Source organism: Aquarana catesbeiana, linkage group LG03 (assembly GCF_042186555.1).
Source record: "Aquarana catesbeiana isolate 2022-GZ linkage group LG03, ASM4218655v1, whole genome shotgun sequence".
Classification (NCBI taxonomy): domain Eukaryota; kingdom Metazoa; phylum Chordata; class Amphibia; order Anura; family Ranidae; genus Aquarana; species Aquarana catesbeiana.
The window spans coordinates 95,814,334-95,837,705 of NC_133326.1; the positions used below are offsets into that span (position 1 = coordinate 95,814,334).

The 23,372-nt window shown below is 42.7% G+C and overlaps 1 protein-coding gene across 1 annotated transcript in view; it reads left to right on the forward strand.

The window, feature by feature from the left end:
• Nucleotides 1–235: 235 nt before the first annotated feature.
• The window catches only part of LARP6 (La ribonucleoprotein 6, translational regulator), an 85,113-nt gene continuing 61,976 nt past the window's right edge, over nt 236–23,372 (forward strand). The window contains exon 1 of the mRNA XM_073618838.1: nt 236–716. Within this exon, the coding sequence (XP_073474939.1) occupies nt 433–716 (284 nt within the window). The 5' untranslated portion in view covers nt 236–432. The remainder of the gene's footprint in view (nt 717–23,372) is intronic.

Sequence of the window (23,372 nt, forward strand, 5' to 3'; positions counted from 1 at the left end):
GATCTCTTCTGGTGAGTGGTGACAGTGCTAGATCCCTCCTGGTGAGTGGTGACAGTGCTAGTCTAGATCCCCCTCCTGGCAGCAGCGGTAAGTGCTGGATCTGTCAGTAGCTGTATTTGGGAATGGTGTGTGTGGGAAGACATTCTGGTAATGGTCCAGCAGGTGGCGGTAGAAGGCCATGGAGCGGTCAGTGTCGTGCAATGTGCGGAATGTTGGTGATGAGTGGCGCCTCCCCGCACCGCCTTGTCCCCGGGAAGAAGAGAGGAGGGGAGGGGGGAGGTCCCGTCCTGTGCCTGGAAGGAGGAGGGGACACCGGAGCTTGTCTCAGCAGCAGGAAGGGCAGAGCAGGCTGCGGTGGAGGGAGGCAGTGCCAGTGCCCGCTCATCGGGAGGGTCTGGCAGGCTCTCAGTACACACCCGGGCAGCTCCATCCATGTCACAGCCCGACACACCCGGAGAGACACCGGGGGAGACATCCGGGGAGACATCGCTGCCGCCCGCCCTCCCTTCCTTCACCATGGAGCCAGCCGGGGGTGAGGAGCCGGGGGATGTGCCCGGGGGGGTGGCGGCGGCTGGCAGTGCCTGGGATCGGGGCACCCCGGTACAGATCCGGGTGGATATCGAGGAGGCCGAGGATGAGGAGCCGGACAGTGCGGAGGGCAGAGGAGGCCTGGAGGGGAGCAGTGAGGAGGACTACGGCCGGGGAGACAAGTACAGGTGAGGAGGAGGAGAGGAGCTCCATCATCATCATCATCTCTATTATCATCACACCTCAATCATCATCATCTCTATTATCATCACACCTCAATCATCATCACTATCACATCTCCATCATTATTATCATCATCACACCTCAATCATCATCATCTCTATTATCATCTCCATCATTATCATCACACTTCAATCATGATCACACCTTCTCCATCATCATCACCTCCTCTATCATAATCATCATCATCATCACACCTCAATCATCATGTCTCCATCATCATCACCTCCTCTATCATAATCATCATCATCATCACACCTCAATCATCATGTCTCCATCATCATCACACCTCAATCATCATCTCTATTCTCTCCATCATCATCTCTATTATCTCCATCATCATCATCATCATCATCTTTATTATCTCCATCATCATCATCTCTATTATCTCCATCATCACCATCTCTATCCTCTACCTCAATCATCACTTCTTCATCATCATCATCATCACACCTCAATCATTATCATCACACCTCAATCATTATCATCACATCTCAATCATTATCACACCTCCTTCTCCATCATCATCACATTTCAATCATTACTTCTCCATCATCATCACACCTCCTTCTCCATTATCACTTATCCATCATCACACACACCTCAGTCATCATTACCTCCTCTATCATCATCGTCACTTCTTCATCATCATCACAACTTGGTCATCACTTCTCCATCGCCATCACACCTCCGTCATCACTTCTCCATCATTATCATCATCATCACACCTCCTTCTCCATTATCACTTATCCATCATCATCACACACACCTCAGTCATCATTACCTCCTCTATCTTCATCATCACTTCTCCATCATCATCACAATTTGGTCATCACTTCTCCATCATTATCAAACCTTCTCCATTATCATCGTCACACCTCAATTATCATCACAGCTCCATCATCATCACACCTCAACCATCATCACATCTCGATCATCACTTCTCCATCATTAACACCATCATCATCATCACACCTCCATCATCAATTCTCCATTATCATCATCATCACACCTTAATCATCGCACCTTAATCATCACTTCTCCATCATTATCATCACACCTCCTTCTCCATCATCATCACATCTTTTCCATCATCATCATCACACCTCCTTCTCCATCATCATCATCATCACACCTCCATCATCATCATCATCACATCTCAGTCATCATCATTATTACACCTCCATCATCTACATCATCATCACATCTCCTCAGTCATCATCACATCTCAATCATCACTTCTCCATCTTCATCACACCTCAATCATCATCACATCTCCTCTATCATCATCATCATTATCACACCTCAATCATCATTTCTCCATCATCATCACACCTCCTCTATCATCGTATATATCTATCCTCCTCTGTGTGTAATGGGATGATAGCAGGCCAGCGATGTGGACAGGACACACATCTCTGCAATATATACAATGGAGCAATGGGCAGATTGTTACATCAGATCTAGATGTCATGCAGAGTGTGTATGGAGGAGAAATCTCTCTCTAGTCTGGTGTGTATGGAGGAGAAATCTCTCCCTGGTCTGGTGTGTGTGGAGGAGAAATCTCTCTCTAGTCTGGTGTGTATGGAGGAGAAATCTCTCCCTGGTCTGGTGTGTGTGGAGGAGAAGTCTCTCCCTGGTCTGGTGTGTGTGGAGGAGAAGTCTCTCTCTAGTCTGGTGTGTATGGAGGAGAAGTCTCTCCCTGGTCTGGTGTGTATGGAGGAGAAATCTCTCTCTAGTCTGGTGTGTATGGAGGAGAAATCTCTCTCTAGTCTGGTGTGTATGGAGGAGAAATCTCTCTCTAGTCTGGTGTGTATGGAGGAGAAATCTGTCTCTAGTCTGGTGTGTATGGAGGAGAAATCTCTCCCTGGTCTGGTGTGTATGGAGGAGAAATCTCTCTCTAGTCTGGTGTGTATGGAGGAGAAATCTCTCTCTAGTCTGGTGTGTATGGAGGAGAAATCTCTCCCTAGTCTGGTGTGTATGGAGGAGAAGTCTCTCTCTAGTCTGGTGTGTATGGAGGAGAAATCTCTCTCTAGTCTGGTGTGTATGGAGGAGAAATCTCTCTCTAGTCTGGTGTGTATGGAGGAGAAGTCTCTCTCTAGTCTGGTGTGTATGGAGGAGAAGTCTCTCTCTAGTCTGGTGTGTATGGAGGAGAAGTCTCTCTCTAGTCTGGTGTGTATGGAGGAGAAATCTCTCTCTAGTCTGGTGTGTGTGGAGGAGAAGTCTCTCTCTAGTCTGGTGTGTATGGAGGAGAAATCTCTCCCTGGTCTGGTGTGTATGGAGGAGAAATCTCTCTCTAGTCTGGTGTGTATGGAGGAGAAATCTCTCCCTGGTCTGGTGTGTATGGAGGAGAAATCTCTCTCTAGTCTGGTGTGTATGGAGGAGAAATCTCTCTCTAGTCTGGTGTGTATGGAGGAGAAATCTCTCTCTAGTCTGGTGTGTATGGAGGAGAAATCTCTCCCTGGTCTGGTGTGTGTGGAGGAGAAGTCTCTCCCTGGTCTGGTGTGTGTGGAGGAGAAGTCTCTCTCTAGTCTGGTGTGTATGGAGGAGAAGTCTCTCCCTGGTCTGGTGTGTATGGAGGAGAAATCTCTCTCTAGTCTGGTGTGTATGGAGGAGAAATCTCTCTCTAGTCTGGTGTGTATGGAGGAGAAATCTGTCTCTAGTCTGGTGTGTATGGAGGAGAAATCTGTCTCTAGTCTGGTGTGTATGGAGGAGAAATCTCTCCCTGGTCTGGTGTGTATGGAGGAGAAATCTCTCTCTAGTCTGGTGTGTATGGAGGAGAAATCTCTCTCTAGTCTGGTGTGTATGGAGGAGAAATCTCTCTCTAGTCTGGTGTGTATGGAGGAGAAATCTCTCCCTAGTCTGGTGTGTATGGAGGAGAAATCTCTCTCTAGTCTGGTGTGTATGGAGGAGAAATCTCTCTCTAGTCTGGTGTGTATGGAGGAGAAATCTCTCTCTAGTCTGGTGTGTATGGAGGAGAAGTCTCTCTCTAGTCTGGTGTGTATGGAGGAGAAGTCTCTCTCTAGTCTGGTGTGTATGGAGGAGAAGTCTCTCTCTAGTCTGGTGTGTATGGAGGAGAAATCTCTCCCTGGTCTGGTGTGTATGGAGGAGAAATCTCTCTCTAGTCTGGTGTGTATGGAGGAGAAATCTCTCCCTGGTCTGGTGTGTATGGAGGAGAAATCTCTCTCTAGTCTGGTGTGTATGGAGGAGAAATCTCTCTCTAGTCTGGTGTGTATGGAGGAGAAATCTCTCCCTGGTCTGGTGTGTGTGGAGGAGAAGTCTCTCCCTGGTCTGGTGTGTGTGGAGGAGAAGTCTCTCTCTAGTCTGGTGTGTATGGAGGAGAAATCTCTCCCTGGTCTGGTGTGTATGGAGGAGAAATCTCTCTCTAGTCTGGTGTGTATGGAGGAGAAATCTCTCCCTGGTCTGGTGTGTATGGAGGAGAAATCTCTCTCTAGTCTGGTGTGTATGGAGGAGAAATCTCTCTCTAGTCTGGTGTGTATGGAGGAGAAATCTCTCTCTAGTCTGGTGTGTATGGAGGAGAAATCTGTCTCTAGTCTGGTGTGTATGGAGGAGAAATCTGTCTCTAGTCTGGTGTGTATGGAGGAGAAATCTCTCCCTGGTCTGGTGTGTATGGAGGAGAAATCTCTCTCTAGTCTGGTATGTATGGAGGAGAAATCTCTCTCTAGTCTGGTGTGTATGGAGGAGAAATCTCTCTCTAGTCTGGTGTGTATGGAGGAGAAATCTCTCCCTAGTCTGGCATGTCCTACAGCTCTGGGTCTGGGATCTGCTCTGTGTGATATACGGGATGGAGCGGTGATGGTGGGATGCTCTATGTGATATACGGGATGGAGCGGTGATGGTGGGATGCTCTATGTGATATGAAGGATGGAGCGGTGATGGTGGGATGCTCTATGTGATATACGGGATGGAGCGGTGATGGTGGGATGCTCTATGTGATATACGGGATGGAGCGGTGATGGTGGGATGCTCTATGTGATATACGGGATGGAGCGGTGATGGTGGGATGCTCTATGTGATATACGGGATGGAGCGGTGATGGTGGGATGCTCTATGTGATATGAAGGATGGAGCGGTGATGGTGGGATGCTCTATGTGATATACGGGATGGAGCGGTGATGGTGGGATGCTCTATGTGATATACGGGATGGAGCGGTGATGGTGGGATGCTCTATGTGATATACGGGATGGAGCGGTGATGGTGGGATGCTCTATGTGATATACGGGATGGAGCGGTGATGGTGGGATGCTCTATGTGATATACGGGATGGAGCGGTGATGGTGGGATGCTCTGTGTGATATACGGGATGGAGCGGTGATGGTGGGATGCTCTATGTGATATGAAGGATGGAGCGGTGATGGTGGGATGCTCTATGTGATATACGGGATGGAGCGGTGATGGTGGGATGCTCTATGTGATATACGGGATGGAGCGGTGATGGTGGGATGCTCTATGTGATATGAAGGATGGAGCGGTGATGGTGGGATGCTCTATGTGATATACGGGATGGAGCGGTGATGGTGGGATGCTCTGTGTGATATACGGGATGGAGCGGTGATGGTGGGATGCTCTATGTGATATACAGGATGGAGCGGTGATGGTGGGATGCTCTATGTGATATACGGGATGGAGCGGTGATGGTGGGATGCTCTATGTGATATACGGGATGGAGCGGTGACGATGGGATTCTGTTATTGATGTGATGATCTGCAGTGTCTCCTCTGAGTCACAGTGACAATGTCTGAGGAGTGCAGTCATCTGTCACCTCCAGCAGTGACGCAGGTACCATCTGACATTGCCCCTAGAATAATACTGGACTCATCCATGCGGTGACACTGCCTCTGATCATAGGGGTCATTCATCTTGTGACAGCCATGGTAAATATTGTATGAAGATGTAGTGACTGGAATAGCTGTATGCCCTTGGAAGACCTCTGTATTGTTGTCAGGACAGCCGCATCAACGGGCTGCGATCCTCCATGTGTGTGTCATTGCTGCTTCCAGAGAAGCCATGGACCTGGAAGGAGTTATTTCTGGTACTGACTGAAATAGCGTGATACTATCACATATTAGTAGTATATTTGTACCGTTCTGGAAATGACGTGATCACATATTAGTAGTATACACACCACGTTTGCTAGATGCGCTTGGGGTGCCATTAATAAATTATTTATTGCCATTAATAATAGCACCCGCGCACGTCTAGCAAGTACAAGCGCCTTTCAGTGCAGTGCAGGATACATGCACAGAATAGTGCCGCTTTCTGCTGTGACCGGCCCCTAAATAATGAAGTATAAGAAGAGGAAGTCTGCTGTATTGTATATAATGTCGGTAGTTATCCTAAGATCTGTATTTTGTAGGATGATAACGTCTAAAACAACCACTAAATACATTTCCTGGAAAGATTTTTTTTTCCCCCAAAAATAAAAGGAAGTCAGCATTTCAAAGAGCATATTAAAGAAAACGTAACCCCTTAGGCTGCTTTCACACTGATCAGTTTTTTGTTCCGCGTCTGCGTTAAAAAAAGCAGAAGAAAAACTCATGACCATGAAATCCTATGGAACTCTGAAACGGAGCGGTGTGAAAGTCGCCTCCCCATTGACTAAGGGCCTTTTCACACTAATCAGTTTTTCAGTTAAAAAAGCAGACGAAAAGTACATCCCTTTAAATCCTATGGAACTCTTCACACCGGTCAGTTGTGTTTCAGTTGCCTTTTTAAAAGTCCTGCTTGCTGCATTTTTGGCGCATGTTTGGTGCGTTTTTAAAGTGAAGCTCCACCCAAAAGGAGACGCTTCACTTGTTTGCTTTCTCCCCCCTCCGCTGCCACATTTGGCACCTTTTGGGGGAGAGTGGATACCCTCCTCCTTCCCCTGCCACTGGGCCATTCACAAAGTGTAGTGCCTTTTGTGCATGCGCAGTAGGGAGCCAAGTCTTCATTGCCGGTTTTCCTTGCAAGGAATGGCGGTGGCACCACCTGAGAGCCGATATTAACAGTATTCGTAGCTGCTGACTTAAACATTTTTGGTGGGGGGGCTGGAGCTCCGCTTTAAATGGCCTTATTGATTTGTTTTTGATGTGCTTTTGTTCAGGTGGGAAGAGTTCCATTTAAAGGGATGCATTTTTCTTCAGTTTTTTTTATTTGAACAAAAACTGACCAATGAGAAGGCAGCCTTATCTCCATTTCCTGGCGGCCCTTTAAAGCGGAACTGAAACCATCGAATTAAAAGTTGCAGAAAACAGTTACATTCCCGTCACGTGCCAGGAATAGAACTGTCACATTGGTTTCAGCCAAGTTGTCAAACTATCAAATGTCTGGAGTCATAACTGATCACATGTGCAGCATCATGGCAGTTGAAGATCAAACAGAGGCCAGGATGGCAGCTTCCATGGCTGAAAAACATAGGAGGGTTTAGTTCTGCTTTAGACCAGGTACACATACAGTATGTGTGAATTGGATGCGGTTTTCACCTGACCGGCTCTCAATGGAGCCGATTCACACATGTCCAGGTGGCTGGGGTGCAGTTTCAAAAAGGGTCCTGTGCATGTTTGGGTCTGGTTCAGGTGCAAATTCGGGCAAAAATTTGGACCTGAATCGCACCTGAACTAGAGCTGCATGATTCTGGATAAAATGAGAATCACAATTTTTTGCTTAGAATAAAGATCATGATTCTCACGACGTAACATTATCTTTCACATTATACATAAAAATTGGGCTAAATTTACTGTTTAGTTTTTTTTTAAATTAATTGAAGTGTATTTTTTTTTTTTTAATTGCGTTTGAAAGACCGCTACGCAAATACAGTGTAACATAAAATATTGCAACGTCCGCCATTTTATTCTCTAGGTTCTCTGCTAAAATATATATATATATATATATATATATATATATATATATATATATATATATATATATATATATATCTCTATCTATCTATATCTATCTATCTATCTATCTAGTAGACATCCCGGGTATGATAAAGTTTTAAACACTAAATTATAAATTATAATATAATAAATAACTATAAATAAATATAACAAATAATAATTATAAAAATTATTCAATAATGTAATCAAATCAAAAACACTGAAATTTGCTCAGTTGCAGAATTGTCGCTTTCGTTACTTTCAGTGTTTGATGACGAATTTCCCCACAAATCACTATCGCTCAATTCTGCAAGTGATTGTAATTTATTATCACTGTTTTCTAGCTGGTCTAAAACCACTTTTGATGTAAAGGGACGGTTTTGGTTGCTATGGACAATCTCCAATTTCCAGGCAGAAAGAACAGTATATACAGTGGGGACTGAAAGTATTCAGACCCCCTTACATTTTTCACTCTGTTATATGGCAGCCATTTGCTAAAATCATTTAGGCTCGGTTCACACGGGGGCGACTTGTCAGGCGACCTAGTCGCCTGACAAGTCGCCTCCCGTTCTGTACAATGGAACCGTTCTAAGGGGAGCGACGCAAGTCGCTCCGACTTAGAAAAAGGTTCCTGTACGACTTTGGGGGCGACTTGCATAGACTTCTATACAGAAGTCGTTTTGCAAGTCGCCCAGGCAGTCGTGTGCAGGTCGCCTCGGTGAGGCGACCTGCAAGTCGTGCCGCCTCTGGTGTGAACCGAGGCTTAAGTTCATTTTTTTCCTCATTAATGTACACACAGCATCCCATATATACAGAAAAACACAGAATTGTTGACATTCTTGCAGATTTATTAAAAAAAGAAAAACTGAAATATCACATGGTCCTAAGTATTCAGACCCTTTGCTCAGTATTTAGTAGAAGCACACTTTTGATCTAATACAGCCATGAGTTATTTTGGGAAAGATGCAACAAGTTTTTCACACCTGGATTTGGGGATCCTCTGCCATTCCTCCTTGCAGATCCTTTCCAGTTCTGTCAGGTTGGATGGTAAACGTTGGTGGACAGCCATTTTTAGGTCTCTCCAGAGATGCTCAATTGGGTTTAAGTCAGGGCTCTGGCTGGGTCATTCAAGAACAGTCACGGAGTTGTTGTGAAGCCACTCCTTCATTATTTTAGCTGTGTGCTTAGGGTCATTGTCTTGTTGGAAGGTAAACCTTCGGGCCAGTCTGAGGTCCTGAGCACTCTGGAGAAGGTTTTCGTCCAGGATATCCCTGTACTTGGCCGAATTCATCTTTTCCTCGATTGCAACCAGTCGTCCTGTCCCTGCAGCTGAAAAACACCCCCACAGCATGATGCTGCCACCACCATGCTTCACTGTTGGGACTGTATTGGACAGGTGATGAGCAGTGCCTGGTTTTCTCCACACATACCGCTTAGAATTAAGGCCGAAAAGTTCTATCTTGGTCTCATCAGACCAGAGAATCTTATTTCTCACCATCTTGGAGTCCTTCAGGTGTTTTTTAGCAAACTCCATGTGGGCTTTCATGTGTCTTACACTGAGGAGAGTCTTCCGTCAGGCCACTCTGCCATAAAGCCCCGACTGGTGGAGGGCTGCAGTGATGGTTGACTTTCTACAACTTTCTCCCATCTCCTGACTGCATCTCTGGAGCTCAGCCACAGTGATCTTTGGGTTCTTCTTTACCTCTCTCACCAAGGCTCTTCTCCCCCCCGATAGCTCAGTTTGGCCGGACGGCCAGCTCTAGGAAGGGTTCTGGTCCTCCCAAACATCTTCCATTTAAGGATTTAGGAGGCCACTGTGGACAGCACCTGAGTTAAATATATGAGTGTCACAGCAAAGGGTCTGAATACTTAGGACCATGTGATATTTCAGTTTTTCTTTTTTAATAAATCTGCAAAAATGTCAACAATTCTGTGTTTTTCTGTCAATATGGGGTGCTGTGTGTACATTAATGAGGAAAAAAAATGAACTTAATTGATTTTAGCAAATGGCTGCAATATAACAAAGAGTGAAAAATTTAAGGGGGTCTGAATACTTTCTGTCCCCACTGTGTAATATAAAACTGCATGCAGAGCACTGGACAGACCACTAGGGACAAAAGGGAGGTGAAATAATGTGATAAAGTAATGTAATCCATAAGATTACAGTGTACTGTATGGATAGTGTGTGTTTTTCACTTTTTGAATTTGGCACCGTGCTCCGTCCCCGTGTGACGCAACGCTCGCAGGGAACGGAGCTCGGCTCTGTGATAGATCCGGCGGAGGACGGCTCTCACACACAGCGGGGATACATCGCAGGATCCTGAGGACAAGGTAAGTAACTTTGCCTGGATCCTGCGATCCCCAGTGTGGCTCGGGGTTACCGCTTTTGGTACTGAAAACTCACCACGAGCCACACTCAGGAATACCGTCAGGGGGGTATTAACCACGAGGGTTGTAAACATCCTATGCATTAAGTTGAAAAAACTTCTGTCACTGACCGCCCCCCCGTTTTACTCACCTGAGCCCGTTCGTTCCCACGCCGGAGATGCGCGCACCCTCTCTGGCCGGGTCTTGGCTCTTGATTGGATAGATTGATAGCAGTGAAGCCATTGGCTCCCGCTGCTGTCAATCAAATTGAATGACACGGGCATCGGGGGGCGGGGCCGAATCCGGAATTCTGTATCTATGGACGCAAATTCTGGACTCTGGAGCACACCCCCGCGGTAACCCCCCCAGGAGAGCACTTCTCCTAGGGGATTTCCCCATGCGGGGAGGAGCCGCGAGCGCCATTGGGGGACCCCAGAAAACGAGGATCGGGGCAAAACAAACTGCACAGTGGAGGTAAGTATGATATGTTTTTTATTTAAAGAAAAAAACAAAAAAACAAAAAAAAAAAAAAAAAAAGGGTTTACAACCCCTTTAAGTGGTTAAACTGCCCTCATCTACTGAACCAACCGGTTCATCCCTTTCATCTAAAAGTACCGAGAGATACATTGTATGTCTTCTCTTCTGTATCTCTCAGCACTGAGGAATGTTGAGCAAAGCCCTGGTTTGTTACAAATAATGAAAAAATGTACACTAGGGGGTCTGTTTTTTTTTTTTTTTAATGTACAGCATTTTTCCCAGTGAAAGCGCAAATACATTTATTCTGTGCAGTTGGGCCAAGAAAATGGATGATATTTGGCAATTTCCTGAGCTTGATTTACATTGCATTTAACCTGAAAATACCACATTTGGCCACTAGATGACAAGAAGTATCATAGTAGATTCCTAGAATACTTAGCGCCATCTAGTGGCTGATTTGTGGTATTTTATGATTGAACCAGGAAGATTTTACCCTCTTTATGATCAGGCCATTTTTTGCTATTTGGCACTGCACTATTTTAACTGGTGATTGCACGGTCATGCAACGTTGTACCCAAACAAAATTTGTAAAAAATTTTTGCACACAAATAGAGCTAGGTGGTATTTGATCATCATTTTGTTTTATTTTTTGCGATATAATAAATTAAAAATGTTATTTCTTCATAAATTTTAGCCAAAATGTATTCTGCTACATGATTTTGTTGAAAAAAAATCCCAACAAGTGTATATTGATTGGTTTGTGTGAAAGTTTTAGCACCTACAAAATAAAATATATACTCAAATATTTTTTTTTATATATATACTACTAATGGCAGCGATCAATGACTTATAATGGGACTGCAGTAGTGCATCGGGCAATCTGAAACTAATTGACGCTGGGGGGAACTGACTAACCCCAACTGACATCACCAGTGACAATAATACAGTGATTAGTGCTAACATTAAACACTGTCACTGTACTTATGACACTGGCTGGGAAGGGGTTAACATCTAGGGCGATCAAGAGGTTAAAGATGTGCCTATCTATGTGTAATGTGTGTACAGTGTGCTGCTTTTACTAAGAGATCTCTCATTTTGCTTTGCAGGGATGAGAAACTGACCGATCGCTCCCTTTGTACAGAGCTCTGTGTTGTTTACCAACACAGAGCTCTGGGCTGTGATTGCACATAGTCGATCAGCGGGTTCTGGTCGTGAATCATTGGCTGGGACTTGCTGACAGGCTACTGCTGTGTGCAATCACAGCGGGTGCTGGGTGGAGGGCACGCATGCGTGCGCCCGAAAGTCGGAAGTAAACAGGGATCTACGGGTACGTCACATTGCCTACAGTGGCGGCTAAGTGGTTAAATAAAAGAACAATATTCAACCAGCACAGAAAATAGCCTAGTAACATTCTTTTTTTTTTTTCTTTACTTTTTTTGCCCTGTTTGCACAGAACAAATGTAATTTTCACTGGATGAATTGTCCCAGAAGGATTTACCCCCTTAATGACCAGGCCATTGTATGCGATATGGCACTGCATTACTTTAACTGATAATTGCGCGGGCGTGCGATGCTGCACCCAAATAAAATTGATGTCCTTTTTTCCCCACAATTAGAGCTTTCTTTTGGTGGTATTTGATAAAAAGACCAACAATTTTGAAAAAAAAAAAAAAAACAATATTTTTTACTTTTTGCTATAAAACATATCCAAATATATATATATTTTAGAAAAAAAAACGTATTTATCAATTTAGGCCAATATGTATTCTGCTACATATTTTTTGATTAAAAAAAAATCCCAATAAGCGTATATTGATTGGTTTGTGCAAAAGTTATAGCGTCTACAAAATAGGGGATAGATGTATGGCATTTTTGTTATTTTTATTTTTTTACTAGTAATGGCGGTGATCAGCGATTTTTAGCGGGACTGTGACATTGCGGCAGACTGATTGGACACTTTTGACACTTTTTTTGGGGCCAGTGACATTTATACAGCGATCAGAGCTAAAAAAATCCCCTGATCACTGTATAAATGACACTGGCAAGGAAGGGGTTAACACTAGGGGGCGATCAAGGGGTTAAGTGTTCCTTAGGGAGGTGTTTCTAACTGTGGGGGAGGGGACTGACAGGGAGTAGAGAGAGAGATCGCTGTTCTTGATCACTAGTAACAGACAATCACACTGTACTCCCCTGACAGAACAGGGATCTGCTTTGTTTACACTGGCAGATCCCCGTTCTGGCTCTCTGTGGAGAGATCACGGGTGGCCGGCGGACATTGCGGCAGACAGCCACGCGCATCGGCGACGTGCCGCTATAGCTATTACATGAAGCGCCGTACCGGTACAGCGATTCGCACAATAGAGCCGCCCTGCCGCAGTATATTTGCGGCAGCTGGTAAGCAAGCAGTTAGTAAACCCTAGAGCGGCACGATTAATCATTTAAAAAAAATGCCATCTCAATTCAACCCCCCCCCCCCTCCCCCCCCCCCCCCGCGATCCTAATCCCGCATTTCCACGATTCATGATTTGACAGCCATTCTACTATCAAAAAAAAAAAAAGGCAGCTGGCAAAGTTTATCACAACATTGCTCAGTGCTGAGAGATAACAGGAAACGTATCATTTGGTTCTTTTAGATCAATGGTCTCCAAACTGTGGCCCAGGGGCCAAATTTGGCCATTTGTTTGCCTTTATCTGGCCCTTGGAGCACTTTTCCTCCCACTGACACCAATTGTTAGTGGACAAAATTCCTACTACTGGCATCAACAATGGGGCACTATTCATCCCCACTGATACCAATGATGGGGCACTATACTTCCACTGATACCAATAATGGAGCACTATACTTCCACTAACACCAATGATGAGGCAGTATACTTCCACTGATACCAATAATGGGGCAATATACTTCCACTGATACCAATAATGGGGCACTATACTTCCACTGATACCAATGATGGGGCAGTATATTTCAACTGATACCAATGATGGGGTACTATTCCTCCCACTGATACCAATGATGGGGTACTATTCCTCCCATTGATACCAATGATGGGGCACTATACTGCCACTGATACCAATGATGGGGCACTATACTGCCACTGATACCAATAATGGAGCACTATACTTCCACTGACACCAATGATGGGGCAGTATACTTCCACTGATACCAATGATGGGGCAGTATACTTCCACTGATTCCAATAATGGGGCAGTATACTTCCACTGACACCAGTGATGGGGCAGTATACTTCCACTGACACCAATGATGGGGCAGTATACTTCCACTGATACCAATGATGGGGTATTATTCCTCCCACTGATACCAATGATGGGGTACTATTCCTCCCATTGATACCAATGATGGGGCACTATACTTCCACTGATACCAATGATGGGGCACTATACTTCCACTGATACCAATGATGGGGCACTATACTTCCACTGATACCAATGATGGGGTAGTATACTTCCACTGATACCAATGATGGGGCACTATACTTCCACTGATACCAATGATGGGGTAATATACTTCCACTGATACCAATGATGGGGCACTATACTTCCACTGATACCAATGATGGGGTAATATACTTCCACTGATACCAATGATGGGGCACTATACTTCCACTGATACCAATGATGGGGTAATATACTTCCACTGATACCAATGATGGGGCAATATACTTCCACTGATACCAATGATGGGGCACTATACTTCCACTGATACCAATGATGGGGTAGTATACTTCCACTGATACCAATAATGGGGCACTATACTTCCACTGATACCAATGATGGGGCAGTATTCTTCCACTGATACCAATAATGGGGCACTATACTTCCACTGATACCAATAATGGGGCACTATACTTCCACTGATACCAATGATGGGGCAGTATACTTCCACTGACACCAATGATGGGGCACTATACTTCCACTGATACCAATGATGGGGTATTATTCCTCCCACTGATACCAATGATGGGGTACTATTCCTCCCATTGATACCAATGATGGGGTAGTATACTTCCACTGATACCAATGATGGGGCACTATACTTCCACTGATACCAATGATGGGGTAATATACTTCCACTGATACCAATGATGGGGCAATATACTTCCACTGATACCAATGATGGGGCACTATACTTCCACTGATACCAATGATGGGGTAGTATACTTCCACTGATACCAATAATGGGGCACTATACTTCCACTGATACCAATGATGGGGCAGTATTCTTCCACTGATACCAATAATGGGGCACTATACTTCCACTGATACCAATAATGGGGCACTATACTTCCACTGATACCAATGATGGGGCAGTATACTTCCACTGACACCAATGATGGGGCACTATACTTCCACTGATACCAATGATGGGGTATTATTCCTCCCACTGATACCAATGATGGGGTACTATTCCTCCCATTGATACCAATGATGGGGCACTATACTTCCACTGATACCAATGATGGGGCACTATACTTCCACTGATACCAATGATGGGGTAGTATACTTCCACTGATACCAATAATGGGGCACTATACTTCCACTGATACCAATGACGGGGTATTATTCCTCCCACTGATACCAATGATGGGGATTTATTCTTCTCATTGATACCAGGGATGCATTGTTTATTCCCACTACCGCCAAGACTATATGTACTCCCAATGGCCACACTCCGGCCCCTTGAAGTCTGAAGGACAATAAACTGACCCTTTGTTTAGAAAGTTTGGAGACCCCTGTTTTAGATCAGAGGAATGAACTTCGGCCTGTAAATAAGGTCAGTTTAACCACTTAAAGACCAGGCCTTTTTCTGACACTTGTTGCTTACAAGTTAAAATCAGTATTTTTTGCTAAAAAATTACTTAGAACCCCCAAACATTATATATTTTTTTGTAGCAGAGACCCTAGAGAATAAAATAGTGGTTGTTGCAATATTTTATGTCACACTGTATTTACATAGTTACATAGTTACATAGTTAGTCAGGTTGAAAAAAGACACAAGTCCATCCAGTCCAACCATAAAAAAAAAAAAAAAAAAAAAAAAAACGTACAATCCAATATACCCAATACTATACCCACAGTTGATCCAGAGGAAGGCAAAAAACCCCAGCAGAGCATGCTCCAATTTGCTACAGCAAGGGAAAAAATTCCTTCCTGATCCCAGAGAGGCAATCAGATTTTCCCTGGATCAACTTTACCTATAAATGTTAGTACCCAGTTATATTATGTACATTTAGGAAAGTATCCAGGCCTTTCTTAAAGCAATCTACTGAGCTGGCCAGAACCACCTCTGGAGGGAGTCTATTCCACATTTTCACAGCTCTTACTGTGAAGAAACCTTTCCGTATTTGGAGATGAAATCTCTTTTCCTCCAGTCGTAAAGAGTGCTCCCTTGTCCTCTGTGTTGACCGTAAAGTGAATAACTCAACACCAAGTTCACTATATGGACCCCTTATATATTTAAACATGTTGATCATATCCCCCCTTATTCTCCTCTTCTCAAGAGTGAACAAATTCAGTTCCTCTAATCTTTCCTCATAGCTGAGCGGTCTTTTAAAAGCAATGTTTGGGGAAAAAATACACTTCATTGAATTAAAAAAACAGTAAAGTTAGCCCAATTTTTTTGTATAATGTGAAAGATGATGTTACGCCGAGAATCTTGATCTTTATTCCATTCCTGCAAAGTTTAAGCAGTGTATGGCCCTGTCTGCATTATTTCATATGACAAAAGTGACTCTATTGGTCAGTCGGCTTTTTTCGAAGGAGCCTGGCAGAAAATTGTTGGCCGAACAGTGCCTGCATCCAATCAGATGCAGCCACTTTCTGGGGATCCTGGGAAGCAGGTTGTCAGAATACAATAGCATACGGGGGGATTTGTCCATCTACACTGATAGCAAGGATGGAAGAATCTGTTAGAGTTTTTCATGCAGCATGCAGGCCGATCAAAAAGCTAAAGTCAAATGTTTGCGATTCTGCTATGGAAATCAGCAGAGCTGGCGTTGATCTGGCACCAGCTCGGTTTATTAGGAAAGAAAAGGCGATTACGCAAGGTTGGGTAATGACCTGTAGGTGCCCACAGATAGGAACCTTATCTGGCTGAAAATGGACAGACTGGGCAGTTCTAATGATCTTTATGAGCACCTTTATTGTACCACAGACTACGACATAAATGTAGCTCCCAAAGCAAAATCAAAGCAGATTTAAACCCAAAAGCAAACATTTATTATATTGTAGCTTATCAATTCTTAGATGTGATGGCTGCATTTGTTTTCTTTTTTTTAGGCTTTCTTTACTTTCACCTGTTGGTCTGGTCATTAAAGTAAAGGCAGAAGGTTTTTTTTATCTTAATGCATTCTATGCCCCCCTCAGCCCCCCTAACACTTACCTGAGGTCCTTCTCTGTCTAGCAATGTCCATGAGTGTCTCAGCCATCCGATATTCTCCCTCCTGATTGGCTGAGACACAGTAGCGGCACCATTGGCTGCTGCTGCTGTCAGTGTAAGTCAGCTAGCCAATCAGGTGAGATAGGGGGCTCCATGTCTGAATGGACACAGGGAGCTGTGACTCAGCTCGGGTGCCCCCATAGCAAGCTGCTTGTGGTCGGGGCACTGTACAGGAGGGAGGGGCTATGAGAGCCAAAGAGGGACCTGAGAAGAGGAGGATCCAGGCTGCTCTGTGTAAATCCACTGCAACAGAGCAGGGAAGTATAACGTGTTTATTATTTTTATAGGGAAAAAAAAATGGACTTTACAATCACTTTAAGTTTGTTATTTTTCAACAGAACAAGTTGTCCTGCAGAAGTATCAGTCTGTTGTTTTTCAAAAGAACTATCTCGCTTGCAGTTACAGAAATGAGACAAACCATTAAGTCCTGGTTCACGCTTATGAGTTTTTCAGTGCGTTTTCAGTTTTTCAGAAATGCACTACAGTCCATTTAACATGGTTTCTGATGGGTCATGTTCACACCCCTGTGTTTTCCATTGGCGCGTTTTTTGGAAAGGGTCAGATTTTTTTTTCTAGGTTGCGTTTTTTTGGTTCCATAGACTTCAATGGAAATACATCAAAAATGCAGTGCTTGCATTTGTGATGCGTTCCTGCTGCGTTTTTGCATTTTTTTTTCTCCATGACAACAGGTGCCTCCCAAAAATGCAAAACGCATCAAAAACAATAAAAATGCTTGTGAAAAAGACAACACAAAGCGTGCTGGTAAAACGCACCTACCGCAACCTTCATAGGTGTGAACCAGGGGTGCTTACAATATTCACCTTTTATTTATGTAAAACCTTTATCCTAAGACCCCTTTCACACTGGGGCATTTTTCAGGCACTTTTGGGCTAAAAATAGCGCCTGTAAAACACACACACTCCCCCGCAGTCCCAGTCTGAAAGCCAGAGTGCTTTCACACTGGGACGCTGTGCTGGCAGGACGTTAAAAAAAGTTCTGCAAGCAGCATCTTTGGAGTGTTGTACACACCGCTCCTGCCCATTGAAATGAATGGGCATGGCTGCCGAAGTGCCTCGCCTGCAAAGCGCTTCGGCAGTGGCGCTACACAGGCAGATTTAACCCTTTATTCGGCCACATAAAATATTAGCTGAAGTTCAGCTTACATTTGATAACGTATCTAAATTTACTAACACATCTAACATTCCACTCCCCCCAGACTGACAATACTGCTGTCTGCTGTGCCCCCTGTGCTCCTTCTTACAGAGTGGGTACACTGTAATACAGGAGGTGTGTTACTGGCCAGATCACCCAGTGAAAACAGCCTAAAAAAGAAAAATAATGAAGCCACCACATCTGATGATTGGTAAGCTGCAATATATTACATTTTTGGTTTTGGGTTTCATACTATTTTAAAGTGTTACTAAACCTGGAACCTGCATTCACTATATCTGGTCTCCCACAGTACACAGAACATGGAAATACAATTATTTTAGTAAATATAAACTGCTAAATACCTTTTTTCATCAGCAGTATATAGCAGTCATGTGACTTCTATCAGTGTGTGGTTAAAGCTTGTAGGAGGAGTTTTCATTTTCCCCTGATTGTCCTATGAGGCTGCAGGACCCCTGACCCTCTGCCTGGACAGTGCTGATTGGCCCTGTGCTGATCACATGCACCCTCCTAAGAAAAGAAAAATTAACTCTGTAGCAATATACACTAAACTGAGCGTGTGCCGCTTGTCCTCAAGGCTCTGTACTATCAGGAGATGGTTTGGGGACTGTGGAAGAAGGGGAGGATCAGAGAAGACAGGATCAAACAGCCTGTTTACACAATGTGGAGGATTAACCCCTTAGGTTCCACAGTGAGTGTAACAAGCATTCTTTACTGCATATACAGACTGATATTACTGTTGTGGGTTTAGTAACACTTTAAGTCATATCTTAACCCAAGAAAAAAAAGGAATATCTTGCATTTTACTAGTCCTTAGTTTTCTGCAAGAAAAAAAATACAATGAACTTGTAACTTCCTGTGCACTGAGTGGACATCTCAGACAATCTTATTGGCTTTCTTAGCTATTCTGTGAACTACCTGGGAAACCTGAAGGGAATGTTTCCTTTTGGAGTATCAGAAAATTTAGGTTGTCAGGGACTGAACCCATGAATATACACCGATTTTCACTTTGGATAAATAAAGAAGCTGCATAATTAGAGCTGCACGATTAATCGTTAAAGTATTGAAATCTCGATTCTACCACCCTCGCGATCCTAAAACAGCATTTCCTCGATTCAGTGCAGAGAGTTCTCTGCTCACTGTTGACAGCTGTAAAAAAAGCAAAAAACAAAAAAAAAAACACAGGCAGCCTGCCAAGTTTATCACAACATCTCAGGCAAGATAAAAAGAAACATTGTAACATTTAGTTCTTTTAGATCAAAGGGATGAACTTTGGTCTGTAAATGAGGTCAGTTTAACCACTTAAAGCAGAGTTCCCACTGATAATTTTTTTTTTTTTTTTTTAGTAACCATGTCTTTTGTTAAGAAGGCTATTAAAGAACTCACGTTTTTATGCAGAATCGGACCTGGATTGAGGATTTCGTAGAGCAATATATTTTATATTCTTCTTTCCGGGCAGTTTCCATAGTGCTTGTGGGCATGTGAAGCCCACAAGCACCATCTGCCGGGCTTTGGTGCAGCTGAGCGACCAGCATGCGCCGCCCGTTCTTGCGCATGCGCCGTATGTACAGCGTAGCGCTGTACACTTCTGACGTTGCCATCAAAACGGGCGGCGGTGTCGGAAGTGAAGCCCTCTGCGCTGCCCACTGACTCCTGGGAAATGATGACAAGCATCTCCCAGGAGCACTAGCGAGCATGGGCGCCATGGGAAGTGACGTCAGCCGCCTTGGAGAGGAAGAGGCAGATTACGAGGGACGCCCTAGCAACAGACCTGAAAAGGTGAGTAAAAAAAAAAAATTTTTTCCACAGGTTGTTCCTTGTATTTAATGCTGCTGAATACTGTAAAAAAAAAATGATGACTGGAACTCCGCTTTAAAGACTAAACCTTTTTCTGACACCTGTTGCTTACAAGTTAAAATCAGTATTTTTTGCTAGAAAATGGCTTAGAACCCCCAAACATTAAATATATATATACATATATATATCTATATACTGTATTTATTGGCGTATAACACTCACTTTTTCACCATGAAAATTGGGTGCAAATAGTGTGTGCGTGTTATACGCCAATACTTCAATTTTAGCTGCCTTGTAGGGGACAGGGAAGGGGGCGGGACGAGCGCCATCAGATTACATACAGTGAGAATCTCCTGTTTACTTGGCGGCCTCTGTAATGGGAAGTCCTGTCTCCTGGGATGCCATTGGACCACTGTTCTGTCTATCATAGGAGATTCTCACTGTATGTAATCTGTCGGGGCTTCTCCCGCCCCCCTCCCTGTCTCATCTAGGCTGCAGATGGGCATCGATCAGGCTGCATTGATGGCAATCGTGAGGCTGCTGCATTGACGGCAATGGTGAGGCTGCTGCATTGACGACAATGGTGAGGCTGCTGCATTGACGACAATGGTGAGGCTGCTGCATTGACGGCAATGGTGAGGCTGCTGCATTGATGGCAATGGTGAGGTTGCATTGATGTGGACTGATGAGGCTGCATTGATGGGCAATGGTGAGGCTGCAGATGGGCACTGACCCTTATTTTGCTTCAAAGTTCCTTATTTAAAATTAATTTTTTTTCCCTGAAACTTCCCTCTTAAAATGAATGTGCGTGTTATACGCCGATAAATACGGTATACATATATATATATATATATATATATATATATATATATACATACATATACACACACACATACATATATATATATATATATATATATATATATATAGATAGATAGATAGATAGATAGATAGATAGATAGATAGAGAGAGAGATTTTAGCAGAGATCATAGAGCATAAAATGGCGGTTGTTGCAATATTTTATGTCACACTGTATTTGCACAGCTGTCTTTCAAACGCAATATTTTTTGGAAAAAATACATTTTCATGAATTAAAGAAAAAAATGAAACAGTAAAGTTAGACGAATTTTTTTGTATAATGTGAAAGATGTTACACCGTGAAAATTGTGATCTTTATTCTAAGCAAAAACATTGTGATTCTCATTTTATCCAGAATCATGGAGCTCTACTAATAATTAAAGAAACTCAATAAGCAAAGAAACCTAATAGCTAACATGTCATAATAAATACAACTCTATGGTAGTAGTAATACTGTAGCAGCAGATTTATTAGTTTATTACAGTAAATACTATAATCAAGAGATTTTCTTGGTCTTTTGACCCAGCTTTCTACGTATTTCAGTGCTGGTTCATACCTGCATGTATACATTTTACACAGTTGCTGATGTAATCCTGGGTTTACTCTGTACAGTGAGTGCTTTTCCATTTTCCAGCTATAGAATTTGTTAACAATCTCCTGTGCTAATTCCGTTGCTTTCTATAGCAAAGAATCCGCCCTTGACATCTTCCTGCAGCAAGTGGAAAACATGGGATCGCTGGCAGTATGCATCAGCATTGTAGGCTCGCCTTGCTCGCTATACAAATCGCACCACCATATCATTTGCATAGATAACCAGAGCCTTCCCATTATAAACACTGTAAGGATTTATTTATCACTGTCTGCCTTCTTCATAACTACCGGGAGGAAGACAACATTGCTGACTTTCTTGAGTGATTTTAGAATAAGCTGTGCTGGCTCTCTGCATAAAAACCAAGCATATGAGCAGTCACTAAATAGAAGGTAATGCAAAGCATAGCCCAAATGTAAAAAATAAAATAGTAATAATATATGAATAAATAAATGTAAAATAAATACACAAATAACTAAAAACCATCATAAATAAGTAAAATAAAATAATAATATGTAATAATACATTCATAAATAATAATCAACTTCTAACCTTAAAAAAAATTAAATAAATTATTATTATTATTATTATTATTATTATTAACAATAATAATAAAATAACAATAAACACCCAAACTCAAACAAAACAAAATCCATTAATAATATTAATAATAATATTTTATTCTGTGTTAGGGTATTTAGTTATTTATTATTATTTTATTTTTTAAATGGGTAAGGGTTAAAGTTAAGGGTTAATTATTTATTTATTGTTACTTAGTATTCATTTATTGAATTTATTTTTTTTTTATTTATTTGTGTATTTATTTTACATTTATTTATCCGTTCATTATTATTCATATAATAAGAAATAACATAATAATAAATAACCCCAACTCCTAATCCTAACCCTAACCTAAACTGAACTTGAACCCTTTACCCTAACGAAAAACATTATAATAAATGAATAATAATAAAAGAAGTAATAAAAACTAATGGAAAGCTAAAAAAACTAAATACCTAGCAACATTGATGCAACAGATAATAGTTTTCTCTGTTGGCTAATAAAAAAATAACAAAGCCCAAAAACGCTGCTTACAAGAGCGCATAACAGAAAAAAAATAAAAAAAATCCCCTTTTCAGAGAAACCAATGAAACTCTCTCAGGTAGGTGATCAATTGATCATTTAAACCTTCAAACAGATATCCAGTGGTAGTTTTTTACAACATCTGATTTATGCACCACTTTTTTCAATTAATCCAGATGAACCCCTCTTTTCAATCAAATCCCTGAAGAAGGACCGAAAAAATATTAAGTACCCCGAAACGCGTCGGGCTTGAAAAGAGTCTCTCTATATACTTCATCATTGCTTACTCTTTAACGTTTATTATGTTTATTATGTATTACCACTATGCTACCTAGGATATCCACATTGTTTTTAACAAATGTATTTTTTCATTAAATAAAAATATTCTTTTATACTTCACACTAGTTTATAATTCTATATTTTCTACTTCTGTGCAAGTGCCGGGAAAGTCCACTTAGGGGAACCCGTTGTTTTATGTTACTTACAAGAGCGCAAGTCGTGCAAAAACACGCAAAGAACTTTTGAAAAAAACGCGTGAAAAACGCTCAAAGGTGCTAAGCTCAGGTGTGAATGCAGCCTTATAGGGCGTACACACGGTCGGACTTTGTTCGGACATTCCGACAATAAAATCCTAGGGTTTTTTCCGACGGATGTTGGCTCAAACTTGTCTTGCATACACACGGTCACACAAAGTTGTCGGAAAATCCGATCGTTCTGAACGCGTGACGTAAAACACGTACGTCGGGACTATAAACGGGGCAGTGGCCAATAGCTTTCATCTCTTTATTTATTCTGAACATGCGTGGCACTTTGTCCGTCGGATTTGTGTACACACGATCGGAATTTCTGACAACGGATTTTGTTGTCGGAAAATTTTATCTCCTTCTCTCCAACTTTGTGTGTCGGAAAATCCGATGGAA